This window comes from Eleginops maclovinus, chromosome 21, assembly GCF_036324505.1.
Source record: "Eleginops maclovinus isolate JMC-PN-2008 ecotype Puerto Natales chromosome 21, JC_Emac_rtc_rv5, whole genome shotgun sequence".
NCBI lineage: Eukaryota > Metazoa > Chordata > Actinopteri > Perciformes > Eleginopidae > Eleginops > Eleginops maclovinus.
In genome coordinates, this window is record NC_086369.1 from 4867501 (window position 1) to 4890409 (window position 22909).

Here is a 22909-nt window from a genome sequence, read left to right on the forward strand (position 1 = left end):
CGGTAACATCAGCAGTCTGTGATGTTCTCTCATTACATCACATACGGACATTTAAGTGGATAAATGCTGAAATGATTTGCAGATATAAAACTTAAAGCAGTTAATATCAAGCTTAAGCAATCAAACATGAGGAAATCAATTGCAGACAATAAATTAGTCCGTCTCTACATCCATTAGAGCAGGAAATACACCAGAATGCAATGCAGCAACAAGTAGTGGTGGATTTGAATAAAGTGCATTTACTCTACTGTTTACTAGTACTGTAGAGTATTTTCATTTGTGCTACTTTATACTTTTACCCACTACATTTTAGATGCCAACATTGTGCTTTTTACTCCATTACATTTATCTGACAGCTTTAGTTACATAATCAGATGACTAGCTAATACAAAATATATATGTACCACACTTAAAACAGTTAATATCGCCGAACATCACAGACTTCTGGTCTAAACCTGAGGACGGAGATTTTCCTGTGAAGGAGGAGAGGAAAGTAATGGACAAAGAGAGAAAGTGCAACTTCATGGTCATGTGTACTAGAAATACAGATTCCTGTACTTTGGCATAGAAAGAGAGAAGAAACAAAGAGTTAAATCTAGCATGCCGTCAACAGGTTGTGTCAAATGTTACAACTAGTGAAGGAAGTAAGAGCAGAGGATGCATGAGGAAAGAAAATATGAAGCATTGGAATCATCTATAACTTTTCTAATGACTTGAAATAAACTATATGACGTTTGACTTAAATTAAGATGAGAGTAGGACACACAGGAAGGAGACACATCAGACATTGATACTGTCCTCAAAGAGTTTCAGATACAGAGTAAACAGGGCACACTTACATTCACATAAGTTACCACGTGGATTAATCAGTCTGCAACTACAGCGCTATTCTCCTCTTTAAGAAATAAAATAAACAATATTTACAAATTAAACATGAAGGATTTAGAGCCGGAGACAGTAAGTCAAAAAGTATTTAGAGACTGAGTAACTTATTGTTGGATTGGTTTGTTTTAATTGGGTTTTATACAATAACAAGAAAATTACTTTTTTACTTCAGATTTCTATTTTAAGGATGCCTAAGAAATGAACAGAAACGCAAGTAAAGATAAAAGGAAACAAATTAAGATCGGACATTTATTTTTAAGAGATCAGTTTGAGAGTAAGGGGGAAAGAGGTATTCATCATTATTTTCGGGGTGAATGATGCAACCAAAGGAAGGAGGGATGAGTGGAGATCGATGTTAGAAAATAAATAGGAACACGGTTTAGATTTCTCAAGTTTAATCTTTAATTATTTATCCTGATTTTTAATTCTTGTTCAGGTGTAGTGGTTTAGTTTTTGAGTTATTTTGACGGATATAATCAGAAAGCACAGCTTCAACCCTAACCTCTGTGTTTGTACTGGACTCAACTAACACACTGTGTCTATGTTCTTGTTTTTTTAATTATAAATACAAGTTTTCACGTGTTGATTTAACACACAGTAACAGTTTACGTGGACTTTGGTCTGAACAGATGATGTTCGTAGTCTTGAGATTTCTGTATTAGACTATTTTGATACACGGTCTCTGTTTATGTTTTGGAAAGATATATTCTATTTTACCTGTTTGTATTCAGTATGTCGTGTTTTTAGGATTTGTTGTGTGAATTGCATCCTGGAATAAAAACGTCACGCTGCCATTGTTTATCATACTAGCTGGAGAGCATTTTCTACGTTTTATTTCATAAAAACTAAATGCAATAGTTTGTTATTACTGAGTTCATGTGAATTTTGGAAGTTTTTTGAAAACTTTGAAAATCTGTAAAATTCACCATTGTGAAGTTTTTGATTTAGTCTCTATGTCATCACAAGTTATATTACGTTACATATTATTTGAAAATATATATCACTCAATATCAGTTATGTTTTTTTTTTTGCCATAATGATAATTGCAGTGTGTTTCATGTGGTAGAAATAAAAACAAAAAATGTGTGAACTGAAGTTTGGTTATTCTCATTCAGAATCATAGATAGTGTTAATCAGAATGTATTCATATATTTTACATATTAAGAGTAATGTACATTAATATATATATATATCTTCAGATATTAACGTTTGGAGAAATAAAATCAATTAAGGCATATCAAAGATCTGAGATTCAAGCAGAATAAATAAAAATAATAATAATACAATTGACATTTTGTAGCTTCAGAAATGATTTTAAGCCATGACTTAAACTTTATTAAAAACATGACCTGTTTTAATGTTTTTCAAAACGTATACATACTAAGCCAGACTTGTTTAAGCATTAAACCTTGATTCCATAGCTGGCATAGATTGTTTAAAATCTGTCAAAAGGTTTGTCCAGAGTCTTTTATTTTGAAATTCGTTATAACACAGTTTGAGCAACCTCTTTTAATTTGAGCAATAGCAGTCAAACTAAGTTTACTTATTTATAATTTGTCTGGTTTTCCATCATTTCTGGTGTTGTGTCGAAATCTCTTTCCCCTATAAATTGTGATTCACCTTAACTTAACCTGACTTCAACCTCAAACCTTACTCTAGCAAACTCTGTCTGGAATGCTTACATTTATTTTAATCTCACCCCCCTCATTATCCCTTAATTAAAGTACAAAAGAAATCCTCAGATTTGAGAAGCTGGAACATGATTTTTAACATGAAAAAAGTAATTGAATATTCAGCATCGTTATACAAATATACTAAACAATCAATATTTGTAGTTTTTTATGATTTATGTAGTCTACAGTTTGATTGTAGGGGAGTATTTCCACAGTTAACAGTACTTTTACTTTCTGGAGGACATCGCTGCGGGCAATTATTTTAAAGAAGTAGCCAAATTCACCACTACACCTAGTGGCCGGTGTCTATTGCGCATGCGTCATATTAATTGTAACGGAAGCGGCTCGCCTCTCACAGACACAGAGCCAGGCTGTCTGACTTACACTGAATGAGAAACGCACTGATTTGGACTCCAGAATGATGAGATTATTACCTAAACTGCTGCTGCTGGTGCTGTTAGCGTTCCCGGCGACACTCCTTATCAAAGGTAATTATGTAATATGGCTCCATACAGTGGTCGAGGCAAAAAGGTTAAATACGCTTTTGAGCGTTAACAAGCTAGTATTAGCTGCTAAGCTAACTAGCCGCTAAGGGGGAGGCCATTCTCCATTTGACATGTGCTAGCTGAAGTAAATATGGGTATAAAAATGTAATGCTTCATTACTCTTTGTGTGAATTCATGAAGTATTAACATGTCGTCTCTGTTTTTCTGAAGTATAATTGTCACCATTTATGATTCGTTTAACTGTGCTACATGCATTTATTTCCTACTGCTTACACTGACGTGTCCTTACTATCGGCATGTTAGCTGGTAGCCGGAATGCTAAGTAGCAATGTTAGCTTTCACTGTCGCTTCTTAGAGACATTACACGTTAAACCAGTTTTAGTATGAAGTTTAAACTCTGAACAATCAATTTTTATCGGTGATTATTATCAATACACATGTATACAAGTTGTATTTAACTGGCTTATGTCACATATTGTCAGGCTAGCTAGCTTAGCTTCAACAGCTAACATTTACGGCTGAGGCTGGTATTTTAAATGACCACTCACCAGAGGAGGTAAGCAACTAAATACATTCACTCAAGGAGTGTACTGACGTATACGTATGAGGTGTTTGTACTTTCAGTATTTTAATGTATGCAGCTGTAGACCTATTCTTAACTACACCTTAGATGTAAATACTGTACAATGTTTCTTACACTACAAGTGTCTTAGATTGTATTTCATCTAGTGAGGTGTATTTAATAAATACTCAATAGACACATACTGGCACACCTAATCATAGAAAACCTGCAGCTCTACATTCATTTTAAATGTAAGCATTATTTATAGCATTATCATGGGTTAAAGGTGTGGCTATATAAATATTTCACTTCTCTGTGTATGTTAGCCTGAAACATAATGCTAAACTATAACATACATAGGAATGTATGTACAGTATTTTATTTAACCAGTTGAAAAATCTATGAATGAAATTTAAAACATATATATTAATGGTTGTAGTTTAAAGTGCATTTTGCTACTTATTTACTAAAAAAACATGTGTGCAATATTGCATTTTTCCAGGTTTGCTTATATCACAAATGGACATCAGGATGACTTGTTTAAAAACTCTATATATTGTGCAGTCCCGTTCATTGTCCCTGTAGTTAGTAGACCTTGCACTCAAAACGATTTCAATAAACTCCCAGCCAGCCTTTTTCATGCGGACACTTTTTTATCCACGGAATAAAAGTATAGGCATTTTTTGTGACAATTTCATTTCCTGTGGGTGAATGAGAGGACTAAGTGCTTTTGGAGCCAGTTGTCACGAAAGATTATAAATTGTTTTCCCCTACATCTCCCACATCTCCCACTGTGTACTGTCTATCAAATGAGATAAAAACGATATATGTTCTAAAGGGCCGATGGTAAGTGCCCAGGATCTTACGGAGGACGAGGAGGCAGAGGCTGAAGCTGAGGCTGAAGCTTTGGACGTCGATGAAGACGTTGTGGACGATGCAACAGATGAAGACGATGAGGCGGAAGTGGAAGACGATGAAAACGTGGAACTAGTGAGTTATACCTCCTACCAAATGATGAATAAAGCAGTATAATATTATACTTTCAACACATTATGTATTCCTTGTAACACTGAGGAAGGGTTGCTATTTGATTTAACCTCTGGATTATGGGGTATCAATGGCAAGTTGAACTTATTTCTGTTTTTGCTGGGTTTAGAAGTAAAGTGCTTTTCTGCTGTCTGTAAAATGTAACTTATTTTAAATATATAAGTAAAAACAGCATGTATTTGGGTTTGAAGCAAAAATCCAATTCCTTCCAGCTTGTCTAATGTGAAGGTTTTATTTTAGTTTATTTTTTCCTATGATTTAAATTGAAATATTTGTGTGTATCTGGTAGCTCTTTCAAGTTATATCATAAAGAATATTTGCCCCCAATTTGAACTGAGCTTTTTTACATTATTTAGTCAAGTCCAAAGCGAATGCTTCTTATAGGATAGGAAAATAATCTGAAGAGTAACATCTAAACTCAGATATTAACATACAACGCAAAGATTAAGCTCCTATTGATACTTATCCAAACTAAACTGATGTGTGTGTCTGTGTAGACGGAAGAAAAAGAAGATGAAGAGGAGGAGGCATTGGTTGGAGAGGTGAAAGCTTCTCCTAACGCCGACACCACCATCCTGTTCGTCAAAGGAGACGGTAACTCTTTCTATGACATCCTCAACAAAGAAAAAGTAATTAAGTCAAGCAACAGCAGACTGAACTTCTGGTCGTTTCTCTGCAGATTTCCCTGCCAACAACATCGTAAAGTTCCTGCTCGGCTTCAGCAACAAGGGATCGGAAAACTTCATCGTGGAGTCTCTGGATGCCTCCTTCCGTTACCCTCAGGTACAAAAAAAACCCAGAATACTTCTCTCTAGGGCTCAACATGTTAATTTTTAAGAAGTCGTCTTCATCTCCATCTCCACAGGATGACACAGACTTACATATACACAGTATGCAGATGTAAATACCAAAGAAAAAGCGTTGTACTATTGAAAGGAAGAGTTCTTTCTAACTCCCGTGTTCTCCTGCCAGGATTACCAGTTCTACATCCAGAACTTCACCGCGCTGCAGCTCGGCATTGAAGTCCCTGGGGGTCGGCAGGCCACATTCGAGTACTCTTTCATCCCGGCAGAGCCCATGGGGGGGCGGCCTTTTGGACTCGTCATCAACCTCAACTACAAGGACGGCAACGTAAGGAGAAAAAAACCCATTAAATACCAGATTCATGTCAATGTTGGGAATTACAGGGCACTGACATATGTTGGTGTTTCTTCATAGTCTGCGGAGGAAGACAATTACACAACACCATAACACACTTCATGTCCTGTTTCTCACCAGTTCCTCTACATGCGATCAGAAACCTGTGTATTTTATAACTTTGACCCTCGTTGGAGACCCTAAAAGGCGCGGATTTGGATGAAACTGCACATTGTGTCCATGCTAACCTGATGTGTAGTGAACGTCTGGGTTGACTAATGATTTAAAGAAGGAACATTTATCCGTGTCTTTCTGTTCTTATCTCAAACCTCTGCCCTTTCTGCCTTCTTTATCATCTTTATCTGTGATGTTGCTTTCTCTAAACCTCTTTATCTTTTTCCTCTCCTTTCTGTGTCTTCTGTCTGTAGGGAAACATTTTCCAGGACGCAGTGTTCAACCAGACAGTGACCATCACAGAGAGAGAAGATGGATTAGATGGAGAGACGTGAGTTTTTACTTCGTGGAGCTTTTAAATCTCTCTTATACCTATCACTGCTCCTCACTTATTCTTGCATCTGTTCTCATTTCCCAGGATCTTCTTGTACGTCTTCCTGTCTGGCCTCGGGCTGCTGGTCGTTGTCGGCCTTCACCAGCTGATGGAGTCCAGGAAGGTACGGATCAAATAAAAATATTGCTATATAAGTATCTGGGGCAAAATGGAGAAGTCAGGTTGGAACATTTAAAAAGTCAGCCAGTTTTTTACAAATCGTTTGGTGAATTGAGGGTAAATAACCCTTTTCAAAGTAATCCATCCAAGAATCTTTTATGAATTCCTCTTTTTAAACATGGAATATGCTTGATTGTAAACTTAATATACAAAAAAATATGTGTAGGGTTGTCAGATGGATGACGTGCTAGCATACAAATACGTTTTGTGATATTTATGACATTTCTGCAGCTTGTTTTCTGACGTTTTGTGTGTGTGTGTGTTTTTGTGTGCAGAGGCGGCGTCCGGCTCCAAAGGTGGAGATGGGAACTTCCAGCCACAACGATGTGGATCTGAGCTGGATCCCTCAGGAAACACTCAACCAGATCAGTAAGTCATACACACACATCCACACACGTACGCACATACACATGAAAGTATCAATATGAAATAGTGTACGTGCAAATTAAACTGTTCACATTTTAGTAATGCCTGTTAAATGTTAACATAAGCTTAGCACATGATGACACTGAAATGCAAATGTTTCAGAGAAAAAAGCACCACTTGGTGTTTCTGTCCCTCAAACACCAAGTGGTGGGTTTTGATGTTTGTTTCCTTGGTGATCCGCTGATGTGTGTGTGCAGGTTTCTCTGCTCTCTTCTTGCTTCACCTGTTTGACCTTTGACCTCCACTGTGCATGAGGGTCACTCACTCTTCTCTCTTTTCTCCTTTTCCTCACTCTCATGTCTTCCTGCGTCTTCAGTGCAGAGTCGCAGAGGTGAGGTCTGGTGTGTGTGTTTGTGTGTTTGTCTATCTGCCTGCTGTGTGTGTGTGTGTGTGTGAGAGAGAGAGAGACACAACTCTTGAATTGTACTCGTATGTAAATGCAGTGCTGATGTCTGAGTGGATATCCTTTTTTTGCAAATGAGCTTCCTCTCTCTACAGATGCTCTGATTTATAAATGTTGTTTAACAGCAATCATGGACATTTCCTCTGATCCCAATACAACAAATGTGTTTCAGCTGTTTTTAGGATGTTAAATCTCTAGGATTGTACTCCACTGTTTTTGTTTTATGTTTTTTATTAAACTTGTATACTTATTGGTTATATTCATTTTATAAGAAAGCAAGCATTTAATTGTAATTCACTTGATTGAAATTGAGGACGAAGGTAGCGTCATAAAATACGATCACAAAGATTTAAAGTTTAATTTGCAAACCTCAAAACAAGCTTCTTTCCCTTAACTCCAATAAATGAAATGTAACCCCTCACTCGCATGTCTTCCTTCCTCTTCAGACAAAGCGTCTCCAAAAAGATCTCCTCGCAAAAGAAATCAGAAGCGCTCAGCCGGCTCCGACGAGTGACGGCGCCCGACACCACGGGACTAAACTTCATCATCCCGTCTTAGGAAGAGGAGAGGAGAGGAGAGGCAGGAGGAGGAGAGGAAAATTAAGAGGAGGGATGTGACTTCGCACTCTGCCGTCTCTACTGAGAAACTTTAACCAGTGCCAAGCACAGCGATGACTGGCTCTTTACTTAGCTTAAAAACTGTACAACACACACACATATGAACACACACATGCAGTTTCGTGAGGCTATCAGAGAGGGAGTGAAGAGGATCCTGAACCAGGTGTGTTGGGTTTAAAGGGGAGGACCTCTCTCTTATGTTGTTTGTTTTCCTTTAAGATTACATTTGTTGTTAAAGCCTCAGTATGACGCTGATGTCATCATTGTGAGACAGTTTGATTGTGATTTTTTGCCTCCTTTTCTGGTATCGGGCTGGATCTTTGAGTGAATCAAACAATTAACCAACTGAGAAAATTGAGTCATCAGTTGATTCACCTTAAAGAAAAATGCCTCAATATCTTCGCGTCTCTGAAACGTCACAACTTTCCTTCTTTATCTCTCTTTCGATGACGGCTTCAGGACTGCTGTTCAGGCAAAATGTGTTATCAAGTCGTCTTGAGTAACTATTTTCTACATTTTAGAAAACATGATTAAATATTTTGTGGATGAATTTAGAAATGGTGCCAGGATCACGGTAACACGTGCAGTTTTTGTTTGTCTTTTGGATTTGTTTGTTTGGTTCGAATTGATTCTGTCCGCACATTTTGAATTTTGTAGCATGTGCTCTCTGCTTCCTACTTGTTTCACTGCACAGATTCTGGGGTTAGCGGTCACACTAAGGACTCAGTTAACTCTTTTTGCAAGTACAAAATCCTGCAGACACATCTCAGGGTTCAATTTATACCCTGGGTGTGACATGACAGAAAATCAAAATGGCAAAAATACAGGAACCTGAATCTATTGTCGTGTCATTGCCGTTTTCTGCTGATATTTTCTGGTTTTAAAACCTTTGAACATCATAACTAAACGGAAAGCACAGCTGAAATATTAAACAATAAATGAAAGGGTTATTTTTAAGTTATATGATCATCGATTAATTATCTCAGACAAAAACGTGAAATATACGCTGGTTTCCACTTCCTCAATGTGAATAAACAACTTGAAGTGAGCGGAGTGAGGTTCCCTTTAACCCTGACACTCTGAGATATCGTTATGTGAACACACACACACACTTCTGGATTCATGAACTTCTTAGAGTTAATCTTGCCCTGGACATGTGCCTGTTTTCTACTCCTGTCTGTTAATCAATCAGAACAATAACTTCCCGATACTGAATTGAAATCTTTGTTTTTTATGTTCTTTTCTTCTTTTGAATTGTTGATGTGTCCTGGCTGAAGCACTGGTGTAAATACTGGCTGATGATGAGCAGAAATTACTGAGCTAATTTATTAGAGTGACAGATTGGGTTTTGTGCACTGTTTTTTTATTTTGGTTTACCACTAGGGGGCAACGCTGACTTTGGTAAACACTTCCTGTTGTGGAACAGATTATCCAACATCCGCAGCAGGAGATGTGATCGTCGAGCTGATGTTGGGGGTTATTGTGTTCATTTTTCTAAAAATAACGGGGCTGTCATTCATAGATGCAAGCGACTTTTATTTGCTTTTAAATGTGCAGGAAATAAACTTGATGATTTGCTTTATTCTCCATGCCTCTTTTTTTTCCATAACGTTAATTCATAAACATTCATTAATTCACTGGTAACTGATAAAAGTGTTTTTTAAAAAGGTAATCGTTGCTGTAAAAATATATCCAGTTAAGCTAAAAACCTATGAATTATCTTACAGAAAAATGTAAATGTTCTTACTATTCAAGCAACAATGTCAAGCATTTGAAGGTTATATTCTACTTTTCTTTGTCGAGTTTAATATTTTAACTTTGGGTTTTTGAGTGTAAAGAAGCAGTAGTTGAGTTATATTTTACAATATCAAGCCGTTAAATACAAGTATTTTATAGCTTAAAAGGGTTGTCATCGCTGACCTTTAAGTGCCTTTTGTTTGTTTCCTTTAAAGATATGCAAATCTTTCTACTGCTTTGGTTTATGCTGCTATTTTAAAATTAAAACCGATTTGTAACGTAACCTGAAGGATTGACCTTACACACCTCATTCTTTTCTACGTCATGCCACTCAGTATTGCAACATTTTCTATTTTTAGTACCAAGGGAGTGTTCAATTCAAACAGGAATCTAATGCTTTGCCTTTTTGGCAACATAACATATACATGTATTCATTCCTAAAATCAAATTGCATTACAGTAATCGTTCATAGGGATCATGATGCTGCTGCTCATGCTTAGTTCCTCCCTGATTGAATAATATATTAAAAAGTCTGTAAATAAATGTTATTTTGACACATTATTGTTCTTTCACTTTTTTAAACAAGTGTTGTGTTATATGGTAGGAGGAGATTTGGGTGTCCGCCCATCAGATTGTGTGTATCCGCGTTATTAATGTGACTGGTGTGTAGACAGTCACACGGCAAAGAACCAGTTCATCTTTCAGGTAAAGCTGAATGAAAAACTCCAGAGGACACGACAGCTTTGTGAGCGATGACGAAGGAGAAGCTGGAGAACAAACTACAGCAGACGGTGAGTTTATTTTCATTATTTTAACATTTTAAAGGAAAAGCTCAATAAAGGCTCATGACCCACGAGGGCCCAAAAGCTCAGATACGACCTATGTTTTCTGCCAAGTGTGTGTCTTCATCCTAAGCAAAATCTATCTTTGAATTATTTAGGATTCTTAGCCAATTCATAGACTGAATCTGTAATATATCTTAAAAAACACAGTTCCTATTACACTCAGTACAAGACAGAAAATACTATTTTAACAACAAAACTTCCATTAAAAAGAATTCAGAGAGAAAATGCATTACTTTGAATGAAAGACCAAAATAGAATACACAACTTCTCGTGAAAACAAATGGAAATGTAATAATAAAACAGAGTTAAAGCACATATGAACTCGTAAAAATCTAACTTTAAAGTCAGCTTTATAATGTCAGTCTATGTTTTTGTCTGCAGTTAAATGTCTAGAGAAAGTGCTCTCTAATACAAATTCTGGGGCCGGTCCAAGAATAAGTAATAAAAATGTAAAATCAATTCTGCAACGTAAAGGAAGCCAACTCCCATTATTTCCATTAAAAGCTGGCAGCTGAAGTGTGAACCAGCATAAAATATAACATCCTGCGGACATTTGGCATGCAGTCTTCCAGTTTGTACCTGAATGCATCATAAGCACTGGAAATCTATCTAGGCAGTTAATATGAAACTTCTTCTGTAATTTGATCACATGCCCTCTGTTAATGTGTGTTTAGGTGACGACATCCTGCAGCAAGGAAATAAAGGCCCTTGCTATTTATTTTTAGCCAGAAAGCCAAAGCTTAAACAACAGCAGAGGAAAGACTGTTATCGAGTCTTATCAAAGGATCACTCCTCATGCAACATTTTAAATGTAGTACAAGGAGGAAGCTGTTTTATTTTACACATGGATTCCTGATCTGTATTTGAGTGGCAAAAAGAAACAGGTAATGATATCTAAGCTACCACAAAAGAAAAAAGTAGCAAATCTCTCAAAATTGTGAAACTTAAAACAGCATTTAAAGACATTATTGTGTGTAAAATTCCTTTTAGGATTATTGATTACCAAGTGATCTATAGCTAGAGGGATAATAGAGATTCTTTTTTAGCTAAGGTACACATGAGCAGACAGCTGCTCAAGAAAAGTGTAGTTACAGTTGTGCACTATTTGCTATGAAGTGAAAGTGGCTGTGTATTTTAGACTTTAGCTCAAAGTGAACTTTATCTGCTGCAGAGTGTGCATGTTCCTGCTGTTATTCTGCTGACTTCCAGACAAAAGTCGAGTATTTTTACATTTGGCATTTTCTATACTTCATCTTCCTCACACTGAACTCCACCTCTATGTGTGCTGTGCCTCTCTTTCAGGTGTTTTGTTGGTACCAACATGAAGCTGAGTGCTGAGCAAGTTGCAGCGTCTGCAGCCAGCAGGAGCTCCGAGAGGCTCAGCATGCCCACATTCAGCCTCCAAAACAGCCCTGCATTGTGAGAACACACACACACACACACACACACACACACACACACACACACACACACACACACACACACACACACACACACACACACACACACACACACACACACACACACACACACACACACACACACACACCACACAGCAGACCTTACCTCTGTGACTCTGCACTGAAGACGCAGTTAATGTTGTCAGGCTCAGATTGCACGATAAGATAAGATAAGATAAGGAAGACTATGTTTGAAACATCAAATATCCATAAGGTATAAATGTTACTTTTTGAACTCATTTACTTTATAAAGTCAAATCATCAGTTATCCCAATTAACCTTTGAATTATAATCCAGTGTTAATTCACTTATTTTCGAACTCACCACAAACACCTGCTAGTTGCTCCCAGGTTATTTGTCAGAAGTAGTTGCTATACACTTTATCTACTGCTGCACCAGGTTCTGTGTGTTATGAATTGACACTATACCACTGTCGAAAGAAGGAAAAGGGAATTTCCTTAAAATAAAACCGTTTCAACAGTGCTCTGCTACAGCATTTGTTGTTCTGGAATGACCAGCAGCTTATTTTATTTTAGCAAATGAATGTTGTTGAATACCTGACATTACAGAGTCTTTTTCCTGACTTTATGACTGTATTGTTGATTATGTCAGTTACAGAAAGAGGAGCATGGACGACATTCCGGTATTTTTTTACCTGCAGCACGAACAGCTCATGGGCTCAACCTTCAGTCTGCAGCCTGCAGTGGAGAAGTAAGAGCTCTAATATAAATGTGATTAGAGAAGAAACAACTTTTCATTGCTTAGCTTAGTGAGTAACAAATATATTACATGTATAATAAATAAATAAATGTATGTAAGAGTAGATATCACATGTACTGACCTTTAAATGTAATTTCAGAGTTGTGTGCGTGAGGACCAGCAGTAAGGGATACACTCCTTGTTTCTAGATTCTCTCAATCTCACAGTAAGTTCACTTTTTATGTCCCATGTTACACCAGGTTACACTGTTATTGATTGGTGTATAAATAATGAAAGATATTCCAAAGGTGATGCTGTCAGGAAGAATGAATCCTTGAAGTGGACCCACTGAGATTCTTAATTCCAGTTGAAGCAACCTGCAGCAGAAACAGAAATCCCAAACCAGATTTTTGTATTGAAATTGTGGTCATGTTTAAGTCTTTGCACATAGTTTAGTTTTGATATGTAATCCTGTTTGTGTATGTTGCCAGTCATGACACTAACAACACGACAAAGTTGTTAGTTGATATTGGTTAGCTTAATAGAAGCTCATAGAACTGTAGTAGTTACATCCAGTAACGTCTCGTTTATCTGAAATCTGATTTTGCTGATAAGGTATTGTAGCTGCTTTACCTTTAAATGATATCCGTTATTTATCCGTTTGAATAATTCTCTGAGAGATTATGAGTAGAGGATTAAGATTTAGCTCCTTTCTCATCATGTTATTTATCATTCATTTCTTTTCTATAAAATATTGGGGAAACTGCAACGACCCTAGACACCGTTAAACTGAGAAATTAAATATTTATATTTATACAGAACTAAATTATCCCGCATTAGTTTAAATGATATGTTAAAAAAAAGCTGTATTTTAGAGCCTTCGTCATTTTAAATTCATTTTTGTTTTGCCTTTTTAATCTGATCACCAAACAGATAAATATACGTTATTAGTTTTTTTGTACACCTGTATACTGTTAAGGTTGAGCAATTATTTTACATTAAGCCTTTTTTTTAAATCAGAATTGACTGTTCATCTTTCATAACAGAAAAGCAAAAAGGAACCTTGTGTTTTAGGAACATTGGTGATATTAAAGAATACATTTTGAAGTTTTCACATTTAGAAATACAGAAACCTTGTAAAACCTGGAAATGTTCTGATTTTCTAAAAATATTTACCAAATTGTTCCTAAATAAGCTGCATTATGTACCATTTATACAACCCTGAATTTTGTATTCCCTTTATGAATGTTGTATTGGTCCCTGTGGGATTGAAAGTGTGACATCGGGAAAAGATGTTATGTTTTTAGTGCCTCTTCTTTCTGTTTCACACAATGTTTTTACAATACATTTGTAAATATAATTTGAATCATGTTGTCTTTTTTGTGTGAAACTATAGGTTTTATTTCAGGAATATTCTGGCATTTACAAGAACGATCATCATTTTATAACTTTACATGATAATGCTCAATTCAGAGAATTGCACATTAAGTTAATTTGCACATTCAAATGAATAATAAATATGATTAATAAATTCATTACTTTAAATGTTTATATATATTAATAGTCCTTTTTATAATTCAACATGAGCTATCCAGCAGTATTTAGTAGTATTTATTTTAATATGTATTATTATGAATAGTTTTGGTACTTTTTAGTTTATAATTTAGTATCTTTTCTTAAGTAAATGCAGGACTGGTAACAACATTTTACAGGTACTATTATTAAGCAAAATCTATTCCTTCATCATTTAAAAGTAACAGGATGGATATGATCCTTATTATTCAGTCCTGGAGGTGATGGTAACGCACCCACGAGCTGATAAACCCGCAAATTACAAACCGTAGAAGAAGAAAAAGCAGCACACCTGAAGTTCCCCGTGCTCACAGTGAACCCATCTTTAAACAGGTCAGTACGGTTCAGTGGGCTAGCTAAACTTTAACTAAAGTGTATTTCTCCTTTCTCCTTATCTGTGTGTGTGTGTTTATCGTGATAAGTTAACGGGCATCTCTATGTGGAAAGAGTTCGTGCTACAGGAGCGTCTGATAAATGTCATAATACAGAACAGGAGCAGAGCTAAACCTGTAAGCTTAATTATTTAATTCTAAGTTTTAAATATTAGTTAGCAATAGATAACACAGCATACTTTTAAAACATTTAAAATAAAAGTGCAATTGCTGATAAATAAATAGTTTTTGTTTGATATGTTTTTGTAGTTGACATTTCACTGTTAGGCTCTGTTTCCCGCCATGTAAGCTTGACACACATGGCAAGCAGGGTTGCCATCACTGCCGCATCTGGCACGTGACACACGCCCTCACTCTGCCCGCACTATTCTCACCCCAAAAACAAGATGAACCGGTGATCGTTTTTGGATGGTTATTGCTGCACTCCCTTCCCGCCCCCACACTCCTAACAACGATAACAGACAGCAGAGCAGCGCAGCCGGTTTGTCAATCCCCGACCCGGCGAACTCTACTGAAGGAAAGGTGGGTTTGCACAGTGCATAGTGATATCCGTGAGTATGTTTGAAAACAGGATTAGAGTACGATAACCTATTCTATAAAAGCCACAGATATAGGCTAAGGTGCCGCTACGGACAGGATAACAGTCAGTTAGTGCACACGTGTGTAATTAAACCCATGATATCTAAATCTCACTCCAGCCAGGTACCCAAAGTTGGCAACCTGATGACAACGTTATGCATCTTTATATGTTTTGTTCTAATGTAATTTTGTTTTTAATGAGTGAGTAAGGGTTTGTTTATCCTTTTAATTAGAATTTATTCCATAACAATCTAATGTTACATGCAGTCTTGTTTTTTTTCCCTCAGATTTCCATTTTAAACTTCACATTTACTCACACTGCACTGGTACACACTTAATTCACATGTATGCAGTTTTTATATTAATTGTGTATCCTGTCAATGTTACAGTTCACCAGTATATATTAGGTATATCATATTTTATTCTTGTATATAAATGTCTGCACTATTTTTTGTGTCTAATAATTTCATTTTTACTTGCATTTTTTTGTATCCTTGTTGTAGTAGCATTGAGAACAAATATTAAAATTTCCACTGAATGTGTTTTAAGAAATTGATAAATGAAGACTTTATAAACATTTACCAGCCTAAATAAGTCAGAACAGTTCTTTAAAGATGTCCTGAAGTTGGTACTTGCTGATAAGGGTTGTTGCATGTTTGCAGTACCGCTGTCCTCCAGCAGGGGGCGGAACAACCTCACACACCTGATGTTTGTTTCTTCTCTCAGGTGAGTCAACTCATTCATTCTGTATCTTTATAACTCGTATGTCCCTCTCCTTCTTACTGTTATACATGACACTACTATACCGATCATTCCGTTGGTTGTATTGTGTTTCTTTTGCGCTTTTTTCCCCACTTCATAATGTAACAACATTTCCCTCCTGATAAATAATGTTTTATTTGGTTGATTTCTTTTTGGTTATCCATTGAGCCACCTCTGTTGGAAGGCTACCAATGATTCCTGAATGAACCATAGCAATATTCAACAATTATAATATAAAACATTCCACTTAAAAGATCATTTTGAAAATGTACATTAGGTGCAAGGTTATACCAAAATATTTAACAAAGTCACCTGACACAATTTAGACCCTAAAATAAATGTGTCTCTCGGTTAATTTGGTTTTATTATTGATACGTGTGCTTTGATGTATGCTTGTTTGAATATGGTTTGCTGTCACTGTGCACTTGTTTGACAACAAGGAAACTATTCAAATAATATTTTGAAAACATTTGCACATGCATCCACCACAGAGGTCAAAGGTCACATTTTGATTTGACTTGGCACCTACAAAAGAAGGGTGTGAACTCTTCTTGCACATTTATATTTCTACACATAATGGGATTGTTAAACTAATGTGTGCCTTTACTACTACTGCTGGATTGAGCCGCATGGTAAAACGTGGTGATTAAATCTTATTCTGTTTTTAATATTTTATTTTTGCCTTATCTTTAACCTTGGTTTTGATGTTCAAACATACATCAATGTCTGCATAACTATCCTCTCTTATCTATAATGAAAGGAGCTATGGGATATTTACATCATGGCTTTTAGATATGCACAACATACAAGTAGGTTGAGGTGTTGACAAAAAAACCAAACGAAAACAGCATAATAAAAAACAGGCTTCCATCGAGAAAATATGTAATAATAAAATAAAACAAATGAATCAAAGTGCCATGGCTGTATATGTAAATCATATTTTCCTCTCATGAAGAACCGGTTTGTTGCATTCTTATTTTTCATCAAGTGCCAGCGCGATGAAACACGGGATTTAGGGCTTAACCTCGCGATACTTCCCACCTCTCTCTCTCCCCCCTCTCGCTCGCTCGGCGGGATGATGGGAGTCCGGCTGGTCAGCCCACAGAAACGCTGCTCAGCACTCTGAGGGCAAAACTTCCACTTTTTCCTCCTCAGTGAAATTCCCCAAAAGACAATAAAATAAATTAAGGGCAACAGCTGGACACGAGAAGGGGACTTTTATTTTGGAGGCGAGTTTTCTTCTTGTTAATTGTCACACCTGAGAAGAAATTAAAAAAAGAAATCCCTGAGGTGAAGGCTTTTAAAGAGAGGGGGTTAAAAGAGAGCTGGAGCAGCTTCCGGAGGATAACAGCGGCTAAAGTTGTGGAGATTCCAGAGGAAGAAGCGGAGCAGGCGGAGTGATCTGTCCGGTGCGCACCCTTCTCTCCCAGGCTGCACGGAGCGCCACAGTCCGCTAACCTGCCACTGGTGGAGGGACTCTCCTGCTCCTCAGGACCCTCATCATCACTTTTGGATGTAAAAAAACAAATCTTCATCTTATTCTTCCTCCAAGAGATTTTATTCCAAACACTTTTTTTTCAAATTGTCTGGCTCCGTGCGGAGTTTTTGGCTCATGGATCCGCCGCTGTGCGCCTCCTCCCCGGATGGGTTCTGGCAGCAGTGAGCGGGGCGCGGCGGAGCGGTGATGGAGTGAAAACGAGATAAAATAAAAACGCACGAACCCGCAGTTTTTAACGCAGGAGTTTCACATGTGAGTAAATGCGTTTTATTTGTTATAGCTGCATACAGGTTAAGGGTGTTATGTGAGGTGAACTCTGACCTTTTTCTTTAGAAGCAGTTGTGTGGAAAACACCTGCGACACACAAAATCACTTCTGTCAACGAGAAGTTTTATATTTTGAATTTCTATCATTCACACAGATACCCATAAGGGAACTTTTATCAGTTTGGCACCAAATGTTGGCTTGTTTTTAGTCAAAATGGGGATACAAGTACATTTACAATGTGTCTAAACTCGGATATCTGCACATATGATGATAGAAACTGTTCATTTTCAAAGGACAACTCCACAACACACACTTTTAAGCACATTTCTCTCTTCTTCCTGTTCCTGTTTTGAGCCACTTTTGCCCTCCAGAGACTCAGTTGCCTTTTGTATCCATGCAACCTCGTTTTATCTGCTGTGCTGAGCCCAGCCATGCCACCTCTTTACATTAATTAACCCAGGCTGTTTGTGCAAGACGAGATGCATCTGCTGTAGTTGCTGCAGGTTGTCATGTTGGTACAACTGCTATTTTCCTATATATAAGTGCGTCAGTGGTGGTCATTATGCTTTTATTACATTCATTTTATTTGACAGTATGGGATTGCTTTTAATATTACTCTGGTGGCTTTGCACACTTAATGCATTAGTATTCTTTGTATCTATATTGCAAATCACATCCTCCTTAAAGCGTGTTTTGTGTTTTTTTAATTTGTATTATGCATACCGTGACCTTAGTATCATGACCCTCTGTATATTATGTCTTTTTCCTGTCACTATAATATTTGTAGGTAATCGAAGAACTATCATCTGTGTGTTTAGAGTGGGGTTTCCAATTGCATTATTCTCATAAACTATGCTGTACTGTTAATTATTTGGCACTAGACGGTGTTTATTTGTGAGCGTTGTGGGGAATATCTCTTAAAATGCATTATAAGATTAAATATGTGTCCTATACTTTGGTTTGAATGATGCACTGTGTTGCTCCGCTTGGATTTTCTGCATCACAGGAGGTTTGTGATATTAACATTTTGTTAAAAAAGATTGTTGGTGTGGAATTATCTTCATGTTTGCGGACTTCATCACAATGCAAATAATTAGATTTCATTCTTCCTGTTTGTGAAGGGTTCGAGAAAAGAAAGAGAAAAAAAAAGACAAAATTCAGTTAGACCTGCAACTTCTCAAACATGTTTGGATGCAAATACTAAAACAAATATCCATACATATGTTCACCTGATTGCAGGGGAAAGAAATCCAAAAGTGGGTTGAAAAAATGTAACTTTGCTCCTGTAATTGAAAATCGAAGGATGCATTCGCTCAATTTCTCAGGCGCCCGTGGTTGCAGCCTGTAAGAGGGGAAAGCGTTGAGTGGGTAGGAGGCAGGATAGGACACAAGGAAGAAAGGAACGGAGGACATGAGAATGAATGGCAATAGAAGGAAGGAAGAAAGGATGTGGTAGATCAGAGACGATGCTTCTTCCTCTGCAGCATCCTTGACCCTCAGTTTCCTCCTTTTTTTTAAGAAGGGTTGTCGTCAAATAAAAAAGACATAAAAGTGTTGAAAGATGAGCACAACAAAGACACCAACTTACTGCAACATATCTGACTCACCTTCGACCTGAAACAACTCCACAGGAGGTGAGCAGCGCTGCACAGTCTTTTATGTATTGGGAATGAAAGTGCGCTGAATGTTTCATAGAAACAGACAATATTGAGAATCTGCTGTCACTTAGCATCTGCAGAGCCTCAAAGATTTGTATATAAGTTGGTACAAAATTCAGTAATGTGCCAGTTAATCTGGGAATGTTTAAGGATTCCTTAATTTTGCAAGATTTTGGACATATTTCTGTGCATGATTGCATTTACGTGAGTGAAGCGTTTTATCACAGCATGCATACAAATCATTTGGATTTAGCTGACAAACCAGTCCCCCCCCCCCCCAATGGAAGAGGTAGATTGTGGGGTCTTTTGAGTACTGCATTCATCCCCCCCCCATCAAAAAACATGACAAAGGCGGTCTTCGCACACAACATATTGCGTCAATATTTACGTTTGTTAATGGGTGGCGACCCCTAGTGGCTGTATTACTTAAACGGGTACAAAAGAGGAAGCCCTGCGTGAACCCGAAAGTCAACGTTGACTTTTCTAACAAACATTTCTTTCTTACCCAACAAGCTTACTTATTGTATTCGTAACTATGATCGTTTACTAAACTTAACCAAGTCATTTAGATTCAATTCAAATAAACATGAACCACTTTTTTCCCAACATGCTCCTGTCAGTGTTAAAAAAGTGCATAAAACATGTTGTCTAGTGTCATTTGTCTTCAAAGTCTTTCATGGGAGGAGACTCCAAATTAATGCAGCATTGTGTTACTACAGCAAACGAGTAGGGCACGCCTTTTACTGGATTTTCTAGGAATATTTTAGTGAAAATTTGGCATTTTTCGGATGGGAAGTATGGCACATAAAGCCACTGTGACCTGCGTTTCACTGAGACTTCAGCAGCTGAACATCTTGTTCCTCCAGCCCCCTGCAGCGTTATTAAGCTGTGTGTCAGTATGTGTCAGTGTGAGTTGGTACACTCTTTGATTAAAGGTGCAACACACTTTTTAACAGTGTGTGTGGAGCAGTGATTTCAGGCTACGGCTGTGTCAACACCTAGAGTACCGCCCTTCTGCAACAGGTGTCCCGCTGCACCGCCTGTCTCGCATGCATTACATTTATGTGTGTGTGCGTGTTGTGTAGAGCTGAAAGCCCCACACAGTGTTGTGCTGTTTGTTCAGTGTTTGAGCAGCAGCCTGACCTTTGCTGCGCGGTACTGAGACAACATGAGCTGCTGTGTGACGGACGAGGAACATCCGTCCTGCAGCTTTTTATCTGCAGCCTTTGTGAAGGAGAGTCTGAAACCTGAGAGTGAAATCCTCCTGAGCGCGTGCAATCCTTGTTTGCTTCGCATTCATTTGCTTTTCATGTGTCTTCAGTTTGATTTCATGGCTATTAACTCTAATGAAAGACTCAAACGTTCTTGTCATATCCTACAAATTGTGACAAGAGGCTTTGACGGGAGCATTATTGTCCTGTTTTGACAACAAGAACTTTTCCAGTTATTCTTTGTAGAGTGACATCACCTGCTTTTCCCTGAACTAAGGTTTTCATTTCATTCTTTTGTCTCCAAACATTGAATATTCCAACCCTGTTATCTATATAATTAAGTTCCTTTCATTTACCTCGCATTCTCATTTTAAAGGAAAACACGTGGTTAACAGGAAACGCAAGAACAAGACCGCACAACATTCTGCATTAGTGTTGCGTGTACCTACTGTAGATGTTGTTACTCCTTTTTATACTTTTGCCTCGTTTAATCTTCAGCAATCCATCGTATTTTATAAGATAATTATATCTGTGATCTTTCATATATTTTTCACAGCAGTCACATTCTTAGGAAGTTTTCAGACATGTTTTACATATTTTTAGGACATTGTTTATCAGAGAAACAGCCCTATTTTCAGTTTTGTGATATCTTACAGGAACCATATTTTTTTCACAAATGCTCCAATACTTTTCAGATATTTTTTTAGGCTTCTTGTTATGACTTTATTTTCCAAACATTTTTTGGGCGGAGATATTTTTAACTAGACTTATTATGAAATCTTTTTTACATATTTTCATTTTTTTTTCCTGATTTATTGTAATATATTTATCTCAGATGAAGACTCATGAAGTAGGTCAATTTTCTCACACTTTCGCTCTCATCCAGTGTATCATAAACATTCAAAATCATCTGGACATGGTTAACAATGACAAACTGAAAAGTAACTAATGCTGCAAAGTTGGTGGAGTAATAAATGTAGTGTGTGTAATCTCATGTGTATTGGCGCAGAAGTATAAAAGTATCATAAAATGACAGAAAGCTCAGTGATCTGCTTTAATCTGTGCACCCTCTCCCCGAGCGCTGACACTTTAATTATCAGTTATTCCTCCTCTGTTAAAGTGACGCCTTCATTCCTCCCTTCAACTACTTCACTGCTAAAATCTGCAGAAACGTTAGTCAGCAAAGTGTTGAAGTGAAGTTAGAAGTGAAGATTTCACCACTTTGTGCTGAAATTGATTCACAGAATTTAAAGAAATGGTTTAAGGGGACATCTGTCGTGTTAACTTTGAACAAAAATGTACAATTTACTGATCATCAAAATACACCAAACTGTTGTGATCATTTCAAATGTGTCGTCTTTTTCAGCCACTCTGTGCTCCTCTTAGGCTCGTTTACATCTCAATAAAGGTTTTATAAGATCCTGAATTTTGATCAGCTGACTAAGACGACGACGAGGCATAGAGGATGTCGTTTTTTAGAATTGAGTAATGCAGAATGAAACGATCATAAAAAAAATACTGACTGATATTCTTAGGAGACTAAGAACTAAATGACATAAGTCGATCAAAATGTGGCATCCAGCAATTTAAGCACTTAATAGTAATGGCATAATATCAAATTATATTATGTAGGACTTAAACATTTCGGTTGAATAACAAACGAACTACTATTTAGGTAGAAATACATTAAAATAGTGAGTTTCTGAATGGAAGTACGTTTTTTTGTAAACAATGTTACTTCTTAAAATCCTCCTGCGGACTTGTAGCCCAGTTATCTAAATTATTTTGGCAAACGTATATATATATTTTTTTGGAGTGTGGTTTAAAAGAAAAAGCAGCTGCAGCGCTGAGTCACATGAAGGAAAATACCAGAGAGCAGCATGTGTCAGCTTTAATGGAGCTCTGACAGCCATCAGTGTTATAAAGTGAGAACTCTTACAGGAAGAAACATGCAGTTCTTCTTATGTAACATGAGCGCAAACAAAAGGTATCTGGATGCAAAACAGGGACTATCTTTTTTTAATTCTGGTAATCTTAATCAAAAAGGTTGTTTCAAAAGCACCTCTTTGTTTTTATTTCAGCCTCTTTTTCATGTGCGTCACACCTTCCAACTCCTGCTGATGCAGGTTTTGTGTTCATGCATGAGTTGAAGTGTTAAAACAAAACCGTTAAATCCTATAAAAAACATGTTTTTATTGAGGGTCATGTTTCCTCCCTTTCTCAGGCTCAGATGCACCATCATTTTT

General features: G+C 37.1%; 3 protein-coding genes and 1 long non-coding RNA gene across 6 annotated transcripts in view; all 4 read left to right on the forward strand.

Annotated features, from left to right (window-relative positions):
• The window catches only part of LOC134884140 (nebulin-like), a 25262-nt gene extending 23287 nt beyond the window's left edge, over window positions 1-1975 (forward strand). For both annotated transcript variants that reach the window (XM_063912814.1, XM_063912815.1), the window contains one exon: window positions 1-1975. This exon is cut by the window's left edge and continues 211 nt beyond it. The gene's annotated coding sequence lies outside the window, so the exon portion shown is untranslated.
• An 893-nt stretch (window positions 1976-2868) lies between these two features.
• ssr1 (signal sequence receptor, alpha) lies at window positions 2869-9565 on the forward strand. Of its 2 annotated transcripts, XM_063912605.1 has the most exons (10): window positions 2869-3046; window positions 4465-4616; window positions 5171-5267; window positions 5353-5456; window positions 5646-5804; window positions 6239-6315; window positions 6403-6481; window positions 6813-6906; window positions 7280-7294; window positions 7813-9565. In XM_063912605.1, the coding sequence occupies exons 1-10, from the start codon at window positions 2977-2979 to the stop codon at window positions 7878-7880; spliced, it is 915 nt and encodes a 304-aa protein (XP_063768675.1). In that variant the 5' UTR covers window positions 2869-2976; the 3' UTR covers window positions 7881-9565. The 2 variants fall into 2 exon arrangements, with proteins under 2 accessions (XP_063768675.1, XP_063768677.1); XM_063912607.1 differs by lacking the exon at window positions 7280-7294.
• Window positions 9566-10348: 783 nt separating this feature from the next.
• On the forward strand, window positions 10349-14084 carry LOC134883833 (uncharacterized). Its single transcript, XR_010168333.1, has 5 exons — window positions 10349-10511; window positions 11868-11984; window positions 12638-12736; window positions 12885-12950; window positions 13033-14084. It is a non-coding gene; the product is annotated as an uncharacterized LOC134883833 (long non-coding RNA).
• Window positions 14085-14980: 896 nt separating this feature from the next.
• LOC134884035 (sodium channel protein type 4 subunit alpha B-like) overlaps window positions 14981-22909 on the forward strand; it is a 125203-nt gene continuing 117274 nt past the window's right edge. Inside the window, exons 1-2 of the mRNA XM_063912631.1 lie at window positions 14981-15210; window positions 15930-15993. The gene's annotated coding sequence lies outside the window, so the exon portion shown is untranslated. The remainder of the gene's footprint in view (window positions 15211-15929; window positions 15994-22909) is intronic.

Bases quoted from the DNA above. Each gene is read 5' to 3' on its own strand.
- ssr1 (XM_063912605.1), top strand. From the start codon at position 2,977: ATGATGAGATTATTACCTAAACTGCTGCTGCTGGTGCTGTTAGCGTTC. The intron at 3,047-4,464 runs GTAATTATGTAA...TATGTTCTAAAG, and splicing joins GGCGACACTCCTTATCAAAG to GGCCGATGGTAAGTGCCCAG. The intron at 5,268-5,352 runs GTAACTCTTTCT...GTTTCTCTGCAG, and splicing joins CCTGTTCGTCAAAGGAGACG to ATTTCCCTGCCAACAACATC.